A 17,414-nucleotide genomic window follows, 5' to 3' on the forward strand; every position below is an offset into this window, starting at 1 on the left:
TCTGAAATCATGGTGATTGTTCCCCATCACTGATGAGTTGAGCTCCATGGGAGCAGGGATCTTGTCTCTCCATTATGGCTATATTTTTAATGCCTAGAACAGGGCCTGCCACAGGGTAGGCAAGGCTAAAAATACATTTGTGTCATGAATGGATGGCCCATGAGTATTTTAGGCGCAGAACCTGCAGAATATGTCAGCACGCCACTTTGAATCTTTCCTGTTCTCTACAGAAGCAATTTAGCATGATGATTCTGCATTTAAGCTCTGGCAGCTTGACTACCTAAGATTGAAGCCCAGCTCCCCTGCTTTCTGGACAAGTTCGTTAGCGCTGGAGGCCCTGGTTTCCTTATTTGGGAAATGGTAATAACAGTAATGAATTTTTACCCACTAAGGTTGTTTGAGTTTGGTGAGGTTAGTCCATGTAAACACCTAGCACGATGCTTTAACATAAGAAAACATTAAAGAAGTAGAAGTAGAACCTGCTGCCATTATCACAGCCCCACTGTTCTGCTGAAATGACCATCGGGAACTCCTGACCCTGAGCAGTACATCTGGGCTGTGTCTTTTGGGGAGTGAACCCCAGGAGAGCTACTTGCCTGGGCTTGGAATTAGAGGAGAGTGGATAGCAGTTTTCAGAATTAGAGGGTATGGGGTGTGTGTGTGTGCGTGTTGGGGAAACAGAGTGGATATTAGGATTAGACTTTTTGTCTCTGAGTCATCCTACAAACTGTTGCTTGTGCCCGAGATATTTTAGAGAGAAGAGTCATCTCAGAAAAGTCAGATTGACAACTTCCAAACCCTGGAACATTCTGTCTTCCCTAACCTTAATTCTTCGGGTTCTGTTGGTACTCTAGAGTCAGGGGAAAGATTATTTTAATACCTTCTTTTTGATCTGAAAGATCGCTGGCTGGGATGAAGGTTGCTAAGTAAGGTCTTTTTACCCAGGCATTCATATCTCCCTGAGCATCGGGTGGCCTCAGCCTAGATCCTTGTTCATAGAGGGAGACCAATTTCAGCTGCTTCTGTAGATCATTGGGCAGTTTAATCCTTCCTTATATCCTCTACATGAGAGACTCAGTGTCCTTATCCGTGAAGGTGGGGGTGAGCAGACTGGGGGTGGGGGGTGGCGGGGGGAGAAAGCAGATAATACCTCGGTATAGGCAGTCGTGAGGTTCAGTAACGTGCCTGCCATCCACCAAACCTTCAATTCTTCCTTCCTCTCAGAGAATCTCTTTAGAAACAGAACTAATTTGTAGTCTGTTGCAGATTGCAGTTCATTAACTTCTCTTTTGCCATCTTTGATTACACACTGTCACTATCCCCTTTTTGACATGAAGGTATACAGCCTTGATTCATTTCTTCCTTCCTCTTTTTGCTTAGTGGCTTCCTTCTCACTCCTTGATTTCAAAAGCATCTATACAGGGGCGCCTGGGTGGCTCAGTTGGTTAAGCGACTGCCTTCGGCTCAGGTCATGATCCCGGGGTCCTGGGATCGAGCCCCGCGTCGGGCTCCCTGCTCGGCAGAAAGCCTGCTTCTCCCTCTCCCACTCCCCCTGCTTGTGTTCCCTCTCTCACTGTGTCTCTCTCTGTCAAATAAAATCTTTAAAAAAAAAAAAAAGCATCTATATAAATAAAAACAAATCATTAATTTCCACCAAGGTTTTGCCCAATTAACCCCCTTCACTCCTGCCCTTGGAAGTCCACACACTAATTCACCCTCAGCCTCCCTCCTAGAGGGGATTCTTCCTCCTGAGAGTCACCTGCTGGGTTGTGACAGTTACACCGTCAGTAGAGGACTTGTTAAAATGAATTTTCTCCTCTTCCTTCCGTGATCTATGTAGCCGTTAAAAAAAAAGAGGAAAAATGGAACAGCTCAGTGTGTCATGATGGGAAATGACCCAAGAGGTATCTGTACACGAAAAGGAAAGCAAGGCTCAGAGTGGTGGGTATAGTATGCTAACATTTGCAGGGGAAAAAGTATCCACTAAAAATAGACACGCACATATGTATAATTGGATTTGCTTAGAGTGTTTATGGAAGGATGTACAGAAGACTTATCGCTGTCATGGTGTCTGGTGAAGGGCACTAGGTGTCCTAGAGTCAAGGATGGGAGGGACACTTGCTGCTGTAAACTTTCTAGTGACTTTTGAGTTTTGTGCCATACACATGTATTTACTGGTTAAAAATCTGTTAGAGTGTTGGCTCGCAAACTGGCTCTTGGACACAGAGGGCAAGAAGAGACCACAGAAAGAGACAGACCGCTCCAGGTTTGGTAGGTGGCAGGTTTAAGAAGCAAGGGAGCTTATATATGAGGTTCGTCTTGGGTGGTCACAAGACTAATTGATCCCCACACCCACACGCCAAATCTTAAAAGTTTATAAAGAGACCGTAACTGGGTTCGGTCACGTATACATCCAGATGGTCTCAGCAGCACCTTACTTTCCCAGGGCTGTGTCCTTAGGGCAGCTTCTAGCTTGGGCAAGACAGGGTAGGAGGGGGGCAAGGAACCTCTGATTGCCTGGGTCCAGCTCACGGGTCAGTCAGCAGTCACGTGCTCTCAGTGACCTCCTCCAACACGTAGCTAGCTAGCTAGATAGAACAAAGAGCAAGAGAGAGAAAGGTTATTCTCCATGTTAAAATATTATGGATTAAAAGACCATCGAAACAGGAATAACTCTCACTTTGTGATATTGTGTCACTGGATGCTACTCTCTTTGCTGCCTGAAAGCCTCTCAGAGTCATTAGTGAGGGTGTTAAGTGATGAAATGAGTGGAAGATAATAATAATAAGTGGAAAATAATAAAGTCCTGCACTTCAGGCTGCTTTTTCTGGTGTGGATTGTGCAGAACAGACACTTGGCTGTGCCCACCATCCTTCTCCAACACTGGCTAGCCTCGCGGTCCTCAGCAGCTGTTTTTGTTCTCTTGATCTTGACCCTCCTGCCTTTAGCCACTCACAGGCCCAGTTTCCTGCTTGACCCACTGGTAGGACTAATTGAGCTCATCCTTGTCCATATTAGAAAAACTCAGGTCATCAACTGGTAGATACATTTCCCCAAAGGATGTCAGTTTCGAGGCTATTGGAGGTCCCCTTTAGTCTGTTCTAGGCATGGTCTTTCTTACTTTGTTTCATCGTCAAATTTTAAAGAAGGATTCTGGATAGCCGAGGTCCTGCCCCAAAGGCAGGAGTCATGGGACCCGGGATGCTCAGCACAAACCAAAGTGGTCTTTCTGTGTGAGCTAACCCATACTGGGATTGTTCTACCTGACATTCAAGGCAGAGCATCTTCACTGGTTTGTTATTGGAATATTTTAGGAACTTCCATATTGAAGACCTTTCTCCTTAAACCAGGTGTCTCAGCCTCAGCACTCTTGATATTTTGGGCTGGGTAATTCTTTATTTTGGGGAGACTGTCCTGTGCATAGTAGAATGTTTAGCAGCGTCCCTGGCTTCTCTCCATTAGATGCCAGTGGTGTTCCCCATGTTGTGAGAAGTGAAAATATCTCCATACATTGCCAAAGTTCCCAAGAAGGCAGAATCACTCCTGATTAAGAGCTAATACCTTAAGTCATGGTGCCTCTGTGAGCATATATTCATACCTGCCTCTTTTAATTTTTAACCACTTTAGACACTTTTAAAAAAATGTGCTTTAAATAACTTTTTTTAAAAGGCGATGTGGGAGTACCCACTCTCATAACACTGTTTACTGCACCTTTAATTAAGTCTCCAGAAATGTGTACATAATACCTTTGTAGGACAACTAGAAAGTGATGTTTAAATTTGGATACATTAATACTGAGTTGCATGGTCTAGTTTTTACCAAGAAGAATGTCCCATTTTATTTGAAGTGATGAGTAATAGTTTATCCCTTGAGTGAAAGGAGTCTGACTTCACTGGAGGGGACACGTCTAAGCACAGGGAGGGGTATATATTTTAGACCCACTGAAGGACCTTAGCCACACAGGTGTCTTGGGCTCCCTCTACCGGGATTTACCTCAGGAACCACATGAATTTCCACGTCACTCTTGGGGGCTGACCTACCTGCCTGTGTCTTCCCTGGAGATAACTTAGAGCATGCGGATCTCCTGGGGGTGTTCAAAGCAGGGACCTCAAGCCAGCCATGTTAGTTCTACCTCAGGGCCTTTGCACTTGCAGTTCCCTCTACCTGGACTGTTCTTTCTCAAATCTTTTTGAGGCATGGCTGACTCTCTCCCACTTGAGTTGCATCTTAAATGCCACCCCCTCTGAGAGGTCTTCCCCCGTGTCGGGGCTCCATGCCCCGCCACAGCCCACTCCTCATTGTCCTGATTTCTGTTGTCCATACCACTTCCAACTATTTGAAATGATCCCTGTTACAGTTTGCATGTTTATTATTTGTTTCCCTGCATGTAGAATATAAGGTCCATGAGAGGAGCTGAAGATCTCTGTGTAGTAACACAGGAGGCTCCGGACTGCGTGCAGTCCAGTTGCTTTCCAGTTGAGGAGCTTATCTGTGTAGCATTGTGGTTTCGGCTCAGTGAGGAGAGGGCTTGTCGGTGCTTATTAGCAAGGAGGGAATGGGCCATGCTACAGTAGTGTGGATTTGCCTCTCTTTGATACTTCCTGTAAATCGAATCATCTGATCAATGCCTTGTGTGTCTGGCTTATTGAGCGTGAAGTTCTCTAAGGTTCATCCATGTCCTAGTATGTGTCAGCCACTCATTCCTTTTTACAGCCGAATAATATTTCGCCATATGCATATACCATTTGTAATCCATCCATTCATCAGTCGACGGACACTGGAGCTCTTTGCACCTTTGGGCTGTTATGAATAGTGCTGGCATTCACGTGCATGCATGGGTTTTTGTTTGACAGTCTGCAGTTATTTTGCATGGCATTGAGTAGCCTTGCCGGGCCGTTTGGTAATTTTGTTTAATTTACTGAAATACTGCCAAACTTCAGCACAGTGCTGCCCCATTTTATGTTTATCCCTGCATAGCACAAAGGTTCTGCACAGGCTCACCAGCACTCCCCAGGCTCACCAATACTTATTTTCTGATTATTATTATTACTCCTCTTGCCATCCTAGTGGGTGTGAGGTGGTAACTCACGGTGGCTTTGATTTGGATTTTCTTCGGACTTTCTTCGTGACTCATGATGTTTAGTGTTCTTTTCTTGTGCTCATCAGCCATTTTCTATTTTCCTTAGAGCGTGCCTTTATTTTTTTTTTTATTTTTTTTAAAGATTTTACTTATTTATTTGACAGAGAGATAGAGAGACAGCACAAGTAGGCAGAGTGGCAGGCAGAGGGAGAAGTAGGCTTCCCGCTGAGCGGGGAGCCCGATGCGGGGCTCGATCCCAGGATCCTGGGATCATGACCTGAGCCGAAAGCAGCCGCTTAGCCGACTGAGCCACCCAGGCGCCCCGCGTGCCTTTATTTTTATGCTTATTTTCTTTGCATTGTTATTGTATGTAAACACTTCTCTCTCTTTCTGGACCGTGAGCTGCCTCGTTTATTGATTTTTTTAAAAAAAGATTTTATTTATTTATTTGAGAGAGAGTGCGCCCCAGTAGAGAGGAGAGCAGAGGAGAGGGAGAAGCAGACTCCCCACTGATCAGGGAGCCTGACCTGGCAGGGCTCAATCCCAGGACCCTGGGAACAAGACCTGAGCTGAAGGCAGATGCTCAACCACTGGGCCACCCAGGTGCCGCACGCTGCCTCGTTTATAAAATGGGGCTAAGGCACTTCTCCAAAGAGAGATTGACTTTTGGAAATTGTTGAGTTTGGAAATTGTTGGAATTGTTGAAATCTTTGTTAATGTAAGTTTGAAATCTTGTCTTTTTTTTTTTTCTTGCCACTATCCCACTCTATTTTATTTTTAAGTAGGTTCCACACCCAGTGTGGAGCCCAACGCAGGGCTTGAACTCACAACCCTGAGATCAAGACCTGAGCTGAGATCAGGAGTCAGATGCTTCACCGACTGAGCCACCCAGGCGCCCCTATCCCACTTTATTTTAAAATGCAGCCTGTAAACCTTAGGCTAATTTTCCAGATTGGCACATTTAATTCGGTTTTGATTTTCTGAATTTTGACCTCTGAGTCTAATCTGTATGCCATGAATGTTTAGGTTTTAAACATACTTTAAGATCCGTTTTTGTCTTAGCTAATACAGTACCTAGGCAGTATTTGACTTTTTGCTGTTTCAGAGTAGGCAGTGGCTGTTGAAATAATTTTCATTACAACAGGTTTTTTTTTTTTTTTTTTTTTTCCTTTTCAGAAAAAGTTGCCTTTGACAACACTGGCTCAGTGTTTGATGGAGGGGTCAGCTATCCTGGGAGATGACACACTTCTCGGGTAGGTGACACCATGTGTGGGTTTGCGTCAAGTCTAGGTAAGCCCCCAATCCCTGAGAAGTGGGCCAGAAATTCTCAGGGATGCACTGAGGACACTTGAAGACTAGTTGGGGCTGGGGTGGGAAGAAGAAAAGGTTTGCTGGTGAGAAAAATCAAAACCCCAGGCTCCAAAGTCATATTGGCTGTGCAGGGAGGCAACTCCCCGGATGGAGAAATTAGCATAATAAACACAATAACCGGTTGAAGGACAAATGAAATCCCCAGGGCTGTAGCCGAAGTAAATGGGAAATCTCTCCATGTCAGATGTCAGAAATTACAGGATTCCCAGAACAACCCGGGCTGAATTTGAGCTCACAATAAAAACAAACTAAAAATAGAATCGTCGTGAGGGAGGATTAGCAAGGCACGATCAGCAGGAGAAGCAGAGAGAACTAAAAATAATGCGGTAATATGAAAGAAAATAGGAAGTAATAGATACCAATATGTATGAAAGAGTTATGCTTAAAATGAAGCTTAAGAATTAAGTAAGGACAATGCGTGCTTTTGCAACACATATGCTGAAATTGGAACAGGAGACGTTAGTATGGTCCCTGAACATGGGTGACAGGCCAATGTGTGAAACGCTCCATACTTTTAAGGAAAAAAAAAAAATTCCTGTTGCAACTGTGTATGGTGACACATTAACTAGATGTACCATGGTGCTCATTTCACAGTATATGCAAATGTTGAATCCTTCCATTGTACACCTAAAACAAATACAATGTTATATGTCAATTATAGACTTCAATTTAAAAGACAAAATAGTCCTTGAGCAAAGAACCAAATGATATGGAAAGAAAAAAAGAATTAAAGAAAACCAAATAGAACTTCTTAAATTCAAATCATACTTATTATAATTTAAAGCCATGAGACAAGCTCTTGGCAAGGATTCAGAGAAAAAGGAACCCTCGTGTCCTGTTGGTGGGAATGCAGACTGATGCAGACACTGTGGGAAGCAGTATGGAGGTTCCTCAGAAAGTTAAAAATAGACTTAACCATATGATCCAGCAATTGCATTACTGGGTATGTACTCAAAGAAGACAAAAACACTAATTCAAAAGCATATATGCACTCCTTTGTTTATATTGCAGCATTATTTATTATAGCAAAGATACAGAAGTAGCCCCAGTGCCCATTTATTGATAAAATGAATGGACAAAGAAGATGTGGGGTGCATGAGTGTGTCTGTCTGTGTATGTATAAGAGTATTTATATATAATGGAATAGTGCTCAGCCATAAAAAAGAATGAGATCTTGTCACTTGTGACCATAAAGATGGACCCAGTGGATATTATGCTAAGTGAAATAAATCAGACAGAGAAAGACGAATACCATATGATTTCACTTATACATGGACTCTGAAAAACAAATGAACAAACAAAAACAGAAACAGACCTATGAATACAGAGAACAAACTGATGGTGGCCAGAGGGGAGGGGTATGGGGGGGTGGGCAAAATAGGGGGAGTGGAGTGGGAGGTTCAGGATTCCAGCTATGAAACAAGTCAAGGGCATGGAAGGTGCAGCATAGGGAATTAAAAAAAAACAAAAAAACGAGATAAACTGAAATTGCACACCAATAAAGAATTGGTGAGCTTGCAAACAAATGGGAAGTTGCCACCAAGAACGAGCAGAGTTACTTACAAGGGATGGGAGGTGGCATTTGGAAATGGACAAGCATGGATGATAGAATGCAGACCTGTGTCTGGGAGCTGTTCCCCAAGAAGAGAATGAGGACAAGGGGAAATTATGGTGGAACTTTTATTTTCTAGATTTAAAAAAAAAAACAAACCCTAAATCTTTAGATTGAAGAAGCACAAAATATGCTAATTGAGGTCAACAGAAAGAAATCTATCCCCGGATGCACGATAGGAAGACTACAGATTATTAACAAAAAAAAAAGAGAGAGAGAGAAATTTAAAATCAAGCAGAGGAAAAGATGATTGCATGTAAAAGAGCAATTCAAGGGGCGCCTGGGTGGCTCAGTCAGTTGAGCATCCAACTCTTGATTTTAGCTCAGGTCATGATCTCAGGGTCATGAGATCGAGCCCTGCATTGGGCTCTGTTCTCAGCAGGGAGTCTGCTTAGGATTCCCTCTCCCTCTCCCTCTGCCCCTCCTGCTTGCTCGCTTGAACTCTCTCTCTCTTAGTCAATCTTTTAAAAGAAAGAGAGTAATTCAGTTGATAGCAGACTGCTTATTCATCAACCAAAATAAATGTGAGGCAGTAATGGAGGAATCCCTTCAAGTATTGAGTGAAAATATAAGAAACCTAGATTCTATGATGAACTTAACCATTACGTAAGAATAAAGGAAAATAAAGATAGTGCAGGCAAAGATTTAGGAAAAATTACTACTCACATATTCTCACTGTAAGATCTAGTTAAGGTGTGCGAAACAGGTTACATACAGAAGGAAGAAATGACATGCAAGTAGCCAGATAGCATAAAAAATTGAGTGAGTGCCATGCAGGGGATGGAAATTCTCTTTCTCTCTACCTGTCTGAGGTTCCTTGAGTGGGGCCCTGCAAATTAAATTGATCAACAGAGGAAAGCATGCACATCTTATTAACATGTGCAGTGCATACACGGCAGAACTCGGTGATGAGTAACTCAAAGGCAGGTTCGAACTCGGGCTTAAGTAGCACTTTTTACAAAAGAACAATTTTGAGGGAAGTGACAAGGCAAAGGAGAAGAAATTTGAGTTCCTAGGGTGGCAGATATATGGGGGAGCAAATGGAAGATAAGGCTTATTAGTCAGGTTTATATGTAGGTTCCGGTGGTGCCTTTTTGGGTTCATGTCTGGCTGATAAGGCTCTGGAGTTGTGTTTGGTGATTGACTTCTGTCCTTCCAGGTAGGGGGGGAGGACGACAGCTTTACAGTCCGTGTCCTGCTTTTAGGGCACATAGGGGGAGGGCAGAGATCTCTTCTGTATCTGTTGCTCGACTGCCTTCAGCTCAAAATAATCCTTATGCCCAAGCGGCATTTTGGGGATGGCATATTCTGCTACCTTTTGGTGTAAAGAAATACAAATAAGCATTGAATTAAAACATTAATTGGGGGGGGGCAGTAAAGCAAAGTGAAACAAAAATACCAGAAAATAATAGCATGGAACATTGGGAAGGCGATCAGTGTTTCAAGGTCTTTAACTCTTTGAAAGATAAGGTGTTGCATTTTCGTGTAAAGTGTGTGTATTAGAAAAGCAAGAGGAACCACAAGGGGAATAGAATGTGGCACTTCAAAATTAGTAACAGGATGTAAAGGGAAGTAAATAAAATAGAAAAAAAAAAACACACCCTAGAAGGGACTAAAAGAGCAAAAAGCAAGGAAAGAGAAAACAAAGTAAAGGTATAAGAGCTCTATATCTGCAGTCATAAAAGATGGAATAAACTCAACGGCTCATAATGTAGAGCACCACAGGTGGAGAAACATACACGCTGTTTCTGAGATTCGCCTAAAGCATGGGGACACAGGAAGGTTGGAGGTGAAGGGATGAAGAACACCCAGGTAAAATGACAGACTGAGCACAAACATCGAATTTTGTTCCCTTCCAAATCCACTACGATGAAGGGATTTTTTTTTTTTTTTTCTTAAAAGACACGAACCCAGAAAGGCATGAAGAACAGGAGAGGAAACAAAATTTTGTGAGCTGTGAAGCTTAGGATGGACTGATAACTCACTGGGCAGGTCTCAGAAAGTGGACTCTGGAGCCAGAAGTAGGATATGCAGACAGCCAATGTCATTTACATCCTGAAATGCTTGCAGGCTCAGGGGTGGTGGCCCCAGGGATCTCTAAAATGGTGAGTGGGTCTTTGGGGGCTGGGAGGTGATCCAAGTTATGAGTGTGTGTCGAAAGCTAGCTTAGTACCACTTGGGTGGCTCAAACCCAGCCCTTATCCACAGCTCTGGGAGACCCTCATCTCCTCACCCCCAGCCCCAGCAGAAAAGTCTGGAGCTTTATTCTCTGGAGGGTGTAAAGCAGAGTGTCCCCAGACTGTGGACACCATGTAAGGGTATCACACATTAAAGTGATTAATGCCTACTGGATGCTGAGATCCTGCATCTCTCTCCCCCCACCCATGCGACCCCCAGGTCTTTCCTTTCTAAGCAGGAAAGCAAGAAGAGCCTTCTCTGGCAAATGTGACCAGCCCAACGGGAATGAACTAAAGACCCAAAGATACTGGAGGGGGCAATGCTTGAACAAATGGCCCAGCTCAGCCATCCTATAGATAAGCTCACAGCCAATGAGCTTTACTCACATACTCCAAGCTGTTGAGTCCCCACTCTTAAATATAGACAGGCGTCCAAGCTCACCAGACTGAAGGAAGTCTAACTTGCAGCCTACATACCAAAACAGTAGGGTAAGAGAAAATATAACTTGGAAGAAATAGATATTGCATGGGAAGGAGAAGATTTCAGGAAAACACATGCTTACATTGTCAAGTGCTAAGAGAAAATAATGCGTCCATGAATGAAAGCCAGTATGTTTTCCAATTATATCTCAATGAAAAAAGAATTAAAAAACCCCAGGATGTCAAGGGCGCCTGGGTGGCTCAGTCGGTTAAGCATCTGCCTTCGGCTCAGGTCATGATCCCAGGGTCCTGGGATCGAGTCCCACATCGGGCTCCCTGCTCTGCGTGGAGCCTGCTTCTCCCTCTCCCACTCCCCCTGCTTGTGTTCCCTCTCTCGCTGTGTCTCTCTCTGTCAAATAAATAAATAAAATCTTTAAAAAAAAAACCAAAAAACCCCCGGATGTCAATAAAAAAATGCTATGGGAAAGAAATACTCTGAGGTCAAGAGCAAGCTCATGGAAACAAAGAGTACATTTTCAGTGGCAAGTTTGGAAGATAAAGTCGAAGAAATTCAGAGAAGAGAAGAAGACAACCATGACACGAAAAATAGAAAAGTTGGAAGATTAGAGGACCAATCCAGGAAGCTGTAGGCCTGAATAACTTATATTATTAAAATATAAGAATAACAGTAGTAATAAAGTAATCCAGAAGAGTTTTCCAGAACAGAGGACATGAGTTCTTATATTGAAAGGGTACACTGAGCTCCTGATACCACAGAAAAAGTTGAACCTGTGCCCAGGCTCACCACTAGGGAAGACTAGTGACAAGTACAGAGATTCTACAACCTTCTGGAGGAAAAAAAATGGTCACATAGAAAGGCTCAGAAATCTGAATGCTTCCAGACTTGCCAAACGCAACAATGGAAGCAAGGAGATTGCTATGGAATGCCTTCAAAATTCTGAAGGAATATGATGCTCAGCATAGAATTCAATATCCTGCCTAGCTATCAATCAACGTGAGGGTAGAGGGGAATGTCATGACGTGCAAGGTCTCAAAAATTGGCTTCCTGCACACTCTTTCTCAGGCAGCTAAAGCAAATTGTGCTCTACAATGGAGTGACCAAGAAAGAGGCAGACACAGGATATGGGAAATAAGATCTACCCGGCATAGGACAGAGGGAGAGAAAAATCCCAGGAAATGGGGAAGGAAGTGTGCAGGAAGACAGCTATGCCAAGGGATCAAAGGAAAAGTCAATCTGGGTTGACGCGGGTCCAGGAGAGATGAATTCAAGATGGAATTCATTCACAACAAGTGTGGTTCAGTATCTTAGACAAAATAGTGGTGGAGGATTTGGGGTTCAGTCAGGTCTATAGAAAAACTAAACAAGCAAACCAAAGCAAGACAATTATTAACTCTACAGAGAGGACAAATGTATGGGAAAGACCAGTGATCACGATATCCTACCCAGCCAAACTCTGAATGGCACATGGGATCAAAATGTAGTGCAAATACTAAAGGTCTACTGATATAAATAAATGCGGGGAGGGCAGATGTAAAGATCACCAAATTCTCATTTTCCAGAGTTGACTGTCAATAGCCAATGCTTAAAAAAAAAAAAAAAAAAAAAAAGATTAACAAGTAGCATCAGGAGCATGGAGGTAAGTAATAGACAAATCAAAAAAAAGACACCATTAAAAAAGGAACAAAGAGAAGCCCACGACCTGGAAGTTGAAATTTCCAGCAGATCGGAAAAAGAATTTGAATGCCTTCTACATCCACACCCGTATTTTTAAGTATATATAAAGAACTCCTACAAGTGAATCCAAATAAATAGATCATGGTACCCAAACAGTCAACGAATGTGAACAAGCACATCCTACAAGAGGGATCTTGAAATGGCCCAAAAGACGAGAAGGCACTCAGTCTCACCAGTAGCCAAGAAATGCAAATTAAAACCAGGATGAGGTAATATTTGGCATCCACCAGTTTGGCAGAAATTAAACGCCTTACCAGTACCGAGGCTTGGCAAGAGTGTAGAGCTTTGGGAACTCTCATTTGCACTGGCGAGGGCGAAGTTCGTGTTATCACTTTGGAGAACAAGTATCTAGTAAGGTTAAGGGGATGCATATCTCCTCTCCTTTGCACAGAAAAATTGTCACCCGCAAACAGAGACCATACACGCATACAACAGCCCTGTTGGGGTAGGGAAGGACATGATGGCCCTCTTCATTAAGGGAAGGCTTAATAAATGGTGAGATGAAATTCCATGTACCAGAATGATTTAATTCTGCATGTATCAAGATGCATAAGCCCCAAAGATAATGATGCATGAACAAAGCAAGCAGGAGGGACAGGTTCAGTGTAAAACCATGGATGTGAACTTGTTTAGGTCAGGCATCGGTATTCTATATTGTATGTGAACGCTTATATATGTCATAAAAGTGTAAACACAAGAACAGGAAAGATACATACTAACTTTAGAATCCGTGGCCTCTTCTCCTACTTTTATTGATTTGTAAAAACTTTTTACATGCGTTTCAGTTAGCCTGGTACCATGTAAAAGGAGGACTGCCTGGATACCCGTATACCCAGTTGGGGAATTAACGTCTTTGAAATAATGTATCTTCTCATCTAGGAATATAACATAGGTCTTCTGTTATTTGCTTATTATGAATACACTTTTGTAATGGTTTTTCATTCCAATTTTCCACTGGATAATTGTTCCTTCTATACAAGGTAAGTTGTCATGGGCTTAGGAGAAGGAGTTCTCTTTTTAGAAGAGCCTCCTGAAACTGAGTTTTGGGGGATGAGTTGAAAGATGTTGGTCTGTTTGTGCGTCGGTTGTAGTTCATTTTCCAGTGTTCAGGGGACATAGAAGCATCTGGGTCTTACAGGCCTGTACATTCAGCATGTAGGAGTCTTTTCTCCCTACATCTCTCTCTCTCATGTTTCCCTACGTGTTCCCTTTACTCCAGGCACGTGGTAGATACTTTGCATCATTTAAAAAATGGATAATTTTAGAAATCAAAATGAACAGAACAAGTTGGGCAGCTTGGATACAGGGACCTCTTGCTCCGTGGGGTATTTAGCATGGCTTTCTCCTCCCGTTGCAGGAAGATGCTGAAACTCTGCGGAGAGACAGAGGACAAGCTGGCTCAGGAGCTGATCCACTTCGAGCTGCAGGTGGAGAGGGATGTGATCGAGCCCCTGTTTTTGTTGGCCGAGGTAAGCCGCATGCATGAGGCCACACCGCCCGGTGACCCTGTTCTTCATCAGGAATTATCACTGCCCGTCCGCCTGGCCTGGATTCCCCGATGTAGCAGCCCTTCCCGCTGCCTGCCAGTCCTCTCTCCCACCCACACTCTTCTCCCCTGATGTTCCAGTGGGGACAGGAACAAAGCTAGCTCCCAACGTCCTTCCCCACCAGAGCCTGCACGCTATACCAACCCTGCCCTCCACCCATCTCCCGTCTTCTGGAAAAGGAACGGCAGCCCCCAATCTCAGGAGGAGACTCTCTGTAGGGCCATTGGCACCTTATGTGTACATGCATCCCTTCTCTTTCATTTAATTCGATTTTATTATTTCTTACTTTAATTCCAGTGTAGTTCACACACAGCGTTCTGTGAGTTTCAAGTGCACAGTATAGCAAATCAACAGTTCTATACCTTCCGCAGTGCTCTTGTGATAAGTGCACTCTTCATCCCCTTCATCTTTGGATCTTAAAGGATGCAAAATAAAACCATTTGGGTAGAAAGACAGCTTGATGTCCACGTGACAATTTGGCTAGCTTCAACCAAGTGAAATTGTGTCAAGTAAGAATGGAAATGGTTGGGGATTTTATGTGCCTTGAGCCCTTGACTTCCCGCCAGTTGCCCTGAATTGGCCATCCAGGACCGCCCCAGCCCCGTCCCATGGAACTGCAGATGCTCTGTGTCTGTATGGTTTGCTAGCCACTAGCCACCTGGGAGCTAGTAAGCTCTTGAAACGTGCTTAGTGTCACTGAGGGAACTACCTTTTAAATTTTATTTAATTTTTGTTCATTCGAATTTAAAACGCTGTAGCCACAGGAAGCTAGAGGCTACCATATTGGACGGCATTGCCCTAGAGCAGGCCTGGTTTCCTTCCTGGACTGCCCCCAGCACCTCCCCATCCCCTGGTGCAATTTCTGTCACAGAATGGACGAGCAAATCATTAACCAGAGTGCCTAAAGGTTTTCAAGGAGAAAATCCTATATATGGTGGTTTGACAGAGATCAGCTCTAGACTCCTCAGATGCTGTCCTCTTATAGGCTGTTGCCCAGCCAAGTGCATGTGTGGGAGGCCGTTTGCTCTTCGGAAAGGTGGCCTGGGGTCTCGGGCAAAGCCTGAAGCAAACCCAAGGGACGTGCTTGACCTGGGTGCTGAGACTTGCTTGTACCAACCAGATGTCCCCAGTCCCCCTCCAGCTTTGCTTATGGGCTCCGTGGTGCCTGGAGGAACCCGGGGCCACCTCTTCTCTTCCCTATCAGATATGGTTCCCCTCCATACGTTACTCACCCCTGCTCCAAAGACCTTCCTCACGGTTCTCCCTTCTATATAAAAGCCGTGACCTGAGATGATTTTTGGTTTCAATATAGTCAGTTTTCCCTTTTAAATTCGCACTTCCTGCCCTCTTTGGTTGAGCCCCGGGCCCAGAATCCCACACTGGGATGTTCAGTGAAGTCATTTTTAGAAATAAAAATGTAAAAAGAGCATCCACATACAACCAACCACTATGGAAGAACTTGTCATAGCCGAACAGAGCTGTGGTAATGTTTATTGGGTATTTATTGGGGGGGGGGGGGAAGTCTTACTTTATTTCTATAAAAATACATCCTGATTGCATTCCCCCATCAGCTCTCAAGCCTCCTGAGACTAGTCGTGCTGCTGTCTGTTTTGAATTAGGTCTGTGTGTCAGCTTGTTCTGCTTTTCTCCCCACGCATGGCCCTTGTGCCGTGGACAGAGCTGGGATGGAGCCCATGTTTGCTGGCCGAGGTGGGGGCAAGAATGAGGCCGGGCATAATAAGTGAGCAGAGGAGTGCAGAGTCCCATAAGAGGGTCGGGGTGATGGAGGGCCTGGCAGGTGTCCAGTGAAGAAAGAGCAGCGGTTAGCTCAGGCAAGAGAATTGAGGGTTTCCTCTGGAAATGAGGACTGGGAGGCCTCCAGCCCACTTAAGAATTCATCTGGAGCTTCAGTCTGACTCTGTCCTGTAACCACAGGTGGAAATCCCAAACATTCAGAAGCAGAGGAAACACTTAGCAAAGCTGGTGCTGGACATGGATTCTTCACGAACAAGGTACAGAAGCGTTTCTTTGCTTTCCTTTTTGCTTCTTGGAAAAGTGATTGTATTTGGGGGGTGGGGAGGGGTTTGTGGGCAGAGGCATTTGTTGAGTGTGTTTTCATTCTCTTAAGGTTTTCTTAATACCCCGACGTGGCAGGCACTGGAGGTGAGCGTCGTGAGTCAGAGATTTGGGGTCCCCGCTCTCATGGGGGCTGTAGCCCAGTGTGGGAGACGGAGACCCTAGACAGGCCAGTGAACACATAGCGACTTCAGGAGTCTGTAAGTCCTGTGAAGAAGGTAGCATGGTGCAGTTTTAGAAGAGAGTGATGGAGAAAGGGAGGCTACAACATTAGGTAGGCTGAAACAGAGAAGGCTTCTTAGAGATGACACTTGATCTGGGACCTAAATGACAAGAAGGATGCAGCCATGCAGAGATTGGGCACAGCATGTGCAAAGGCCCTGAGGCAGAGGGTGAGGGGAAGATCAGGCTGCCATATTCAGGGTACAGCACCAAGGCGGCGTGGCCGGGGTAAGAGCCAAGGGGGGCATAGTAGGAGCTGAGCTGAAAGAGGCAGGGTGGGTGAGGTGTTGTGTCTAAAGAAGGGGGAAATTTCTGGTTCTGGGACCTGCCCACCTTTTCCTGAAGCCAGTGGTATGTAGCTCTTCTTTCTGTAGCCATCCTCTGAACCTGAGGCCAGTAGGAGGGAAGCAGCATTCTAGCTGTGATGCTCTCCTCCTGCAGCGTCTCTCAGAAGCCTCTGGAAAGTGCCTGTTATAGCAGGGGGGCTCCAGAGGCCCTGAGATGCCATTGACTCTGACCGCCATATGTCCTGATGGTGGGTATACAGCTTCCTAATTCTCGCAGTGGTGCGTGCACCTAACTCTGCAGCTGGAAGGAATGCAGGTTCCTGAAGATTAATATGGAAGGAACATTTTGGTGCTACCAGAGGCCCTTTGCAGGTCAATTTTAATCCTCTCCTTACCTCTTTTTAATTTTCTTGAGGAAAAGAAACAAAACCAGAAAATACTGATCTACTCGGGCTGAGAGATGTAACATAGGGTCCTGAAGCCGGAGTCCGAGGTGAGGTGGTGAGATCCAAGGTCACCAGTTTTCGAGACCTGTGAGCTTGGTCAAGTCAGTCAACCTCCCAGAGTTGCAGTTCCGTCACCTGCGCGTAGGTAGTAAAACCGTTCATGAGTTGACGTGAGGAGGTTGTGTTGAGTGTCAATTGAGATCACGTTTGTCACAGTGCTTCCCAAGTGCTAGATGGGACCCTGGAATTCTACATCTGGACCAATACGAAGTGTAGGGCGGTCCCCCCAAGACCAGAAGTAGAACAGGTTAGAAGAGCAGGGAAACAAAGATGTCTTTCGTTAATTTAGCGTTTCCCAAACTTCAGTCCACCCGACCAGTTTTGGACATCTGAACCCACGCATCTCGAAAAAAGTCAGTC

The 17,414-nt window shown here is 44.6% G+C and overlaps 1 protein-coding gene and 1 pseudogene across 3 annotated transcripts in view; both read left to right on the plus strand.

Moving 5' to 3' along the window:
- The window catches only part of ARHGAP44 (Rho GTPase activating protein 44), a 164,543-nt gene that overhangs the window by 96,075 nt on the left and 51,054 nt on the right, over positions 1-17,414 (plus strand). For all 3 annotated transcript variants that reach the window (XM_034989629.1, XM_034989631.1, XM_034989630.1), the window contains exons 4-6: positions 6,257-6,333; positions 13,774-13,885; positions 15,899-15,975. In XM_034989629.1, coding sequence (XP_034845520.1) covers positions 6,257-6,333; positions 13,774-13,885; positions 15,899-15,975 — 266 coding nt within the window. The remainder of the gene's footprint in view (positions 1-6,256; positions 6,334-13,773; positions 13,886-15,898; positions 15,976-17,414) is intronic.
- On the plus strand, positions 6,870-6,967 carry LOC118000204 (annotated as a pseudogene).

This window comes from Mirounga leonina, unplaced genomic scaffold (genome assembly GCF_011800145.1).
Source record: "Mirounga leonina isolate KUSES-001 unplaced genomic scaffold, KU_Mleo_1.0 Mir_488, whole genome shotgun sequence".
Classification (NCBI taxonomy): domain Eukaryota; kingdom Metazoa; phylum Chordata; class Mammalia; order Carnivora; family Phocidae; genus Mirounga; species Mirounga leonina.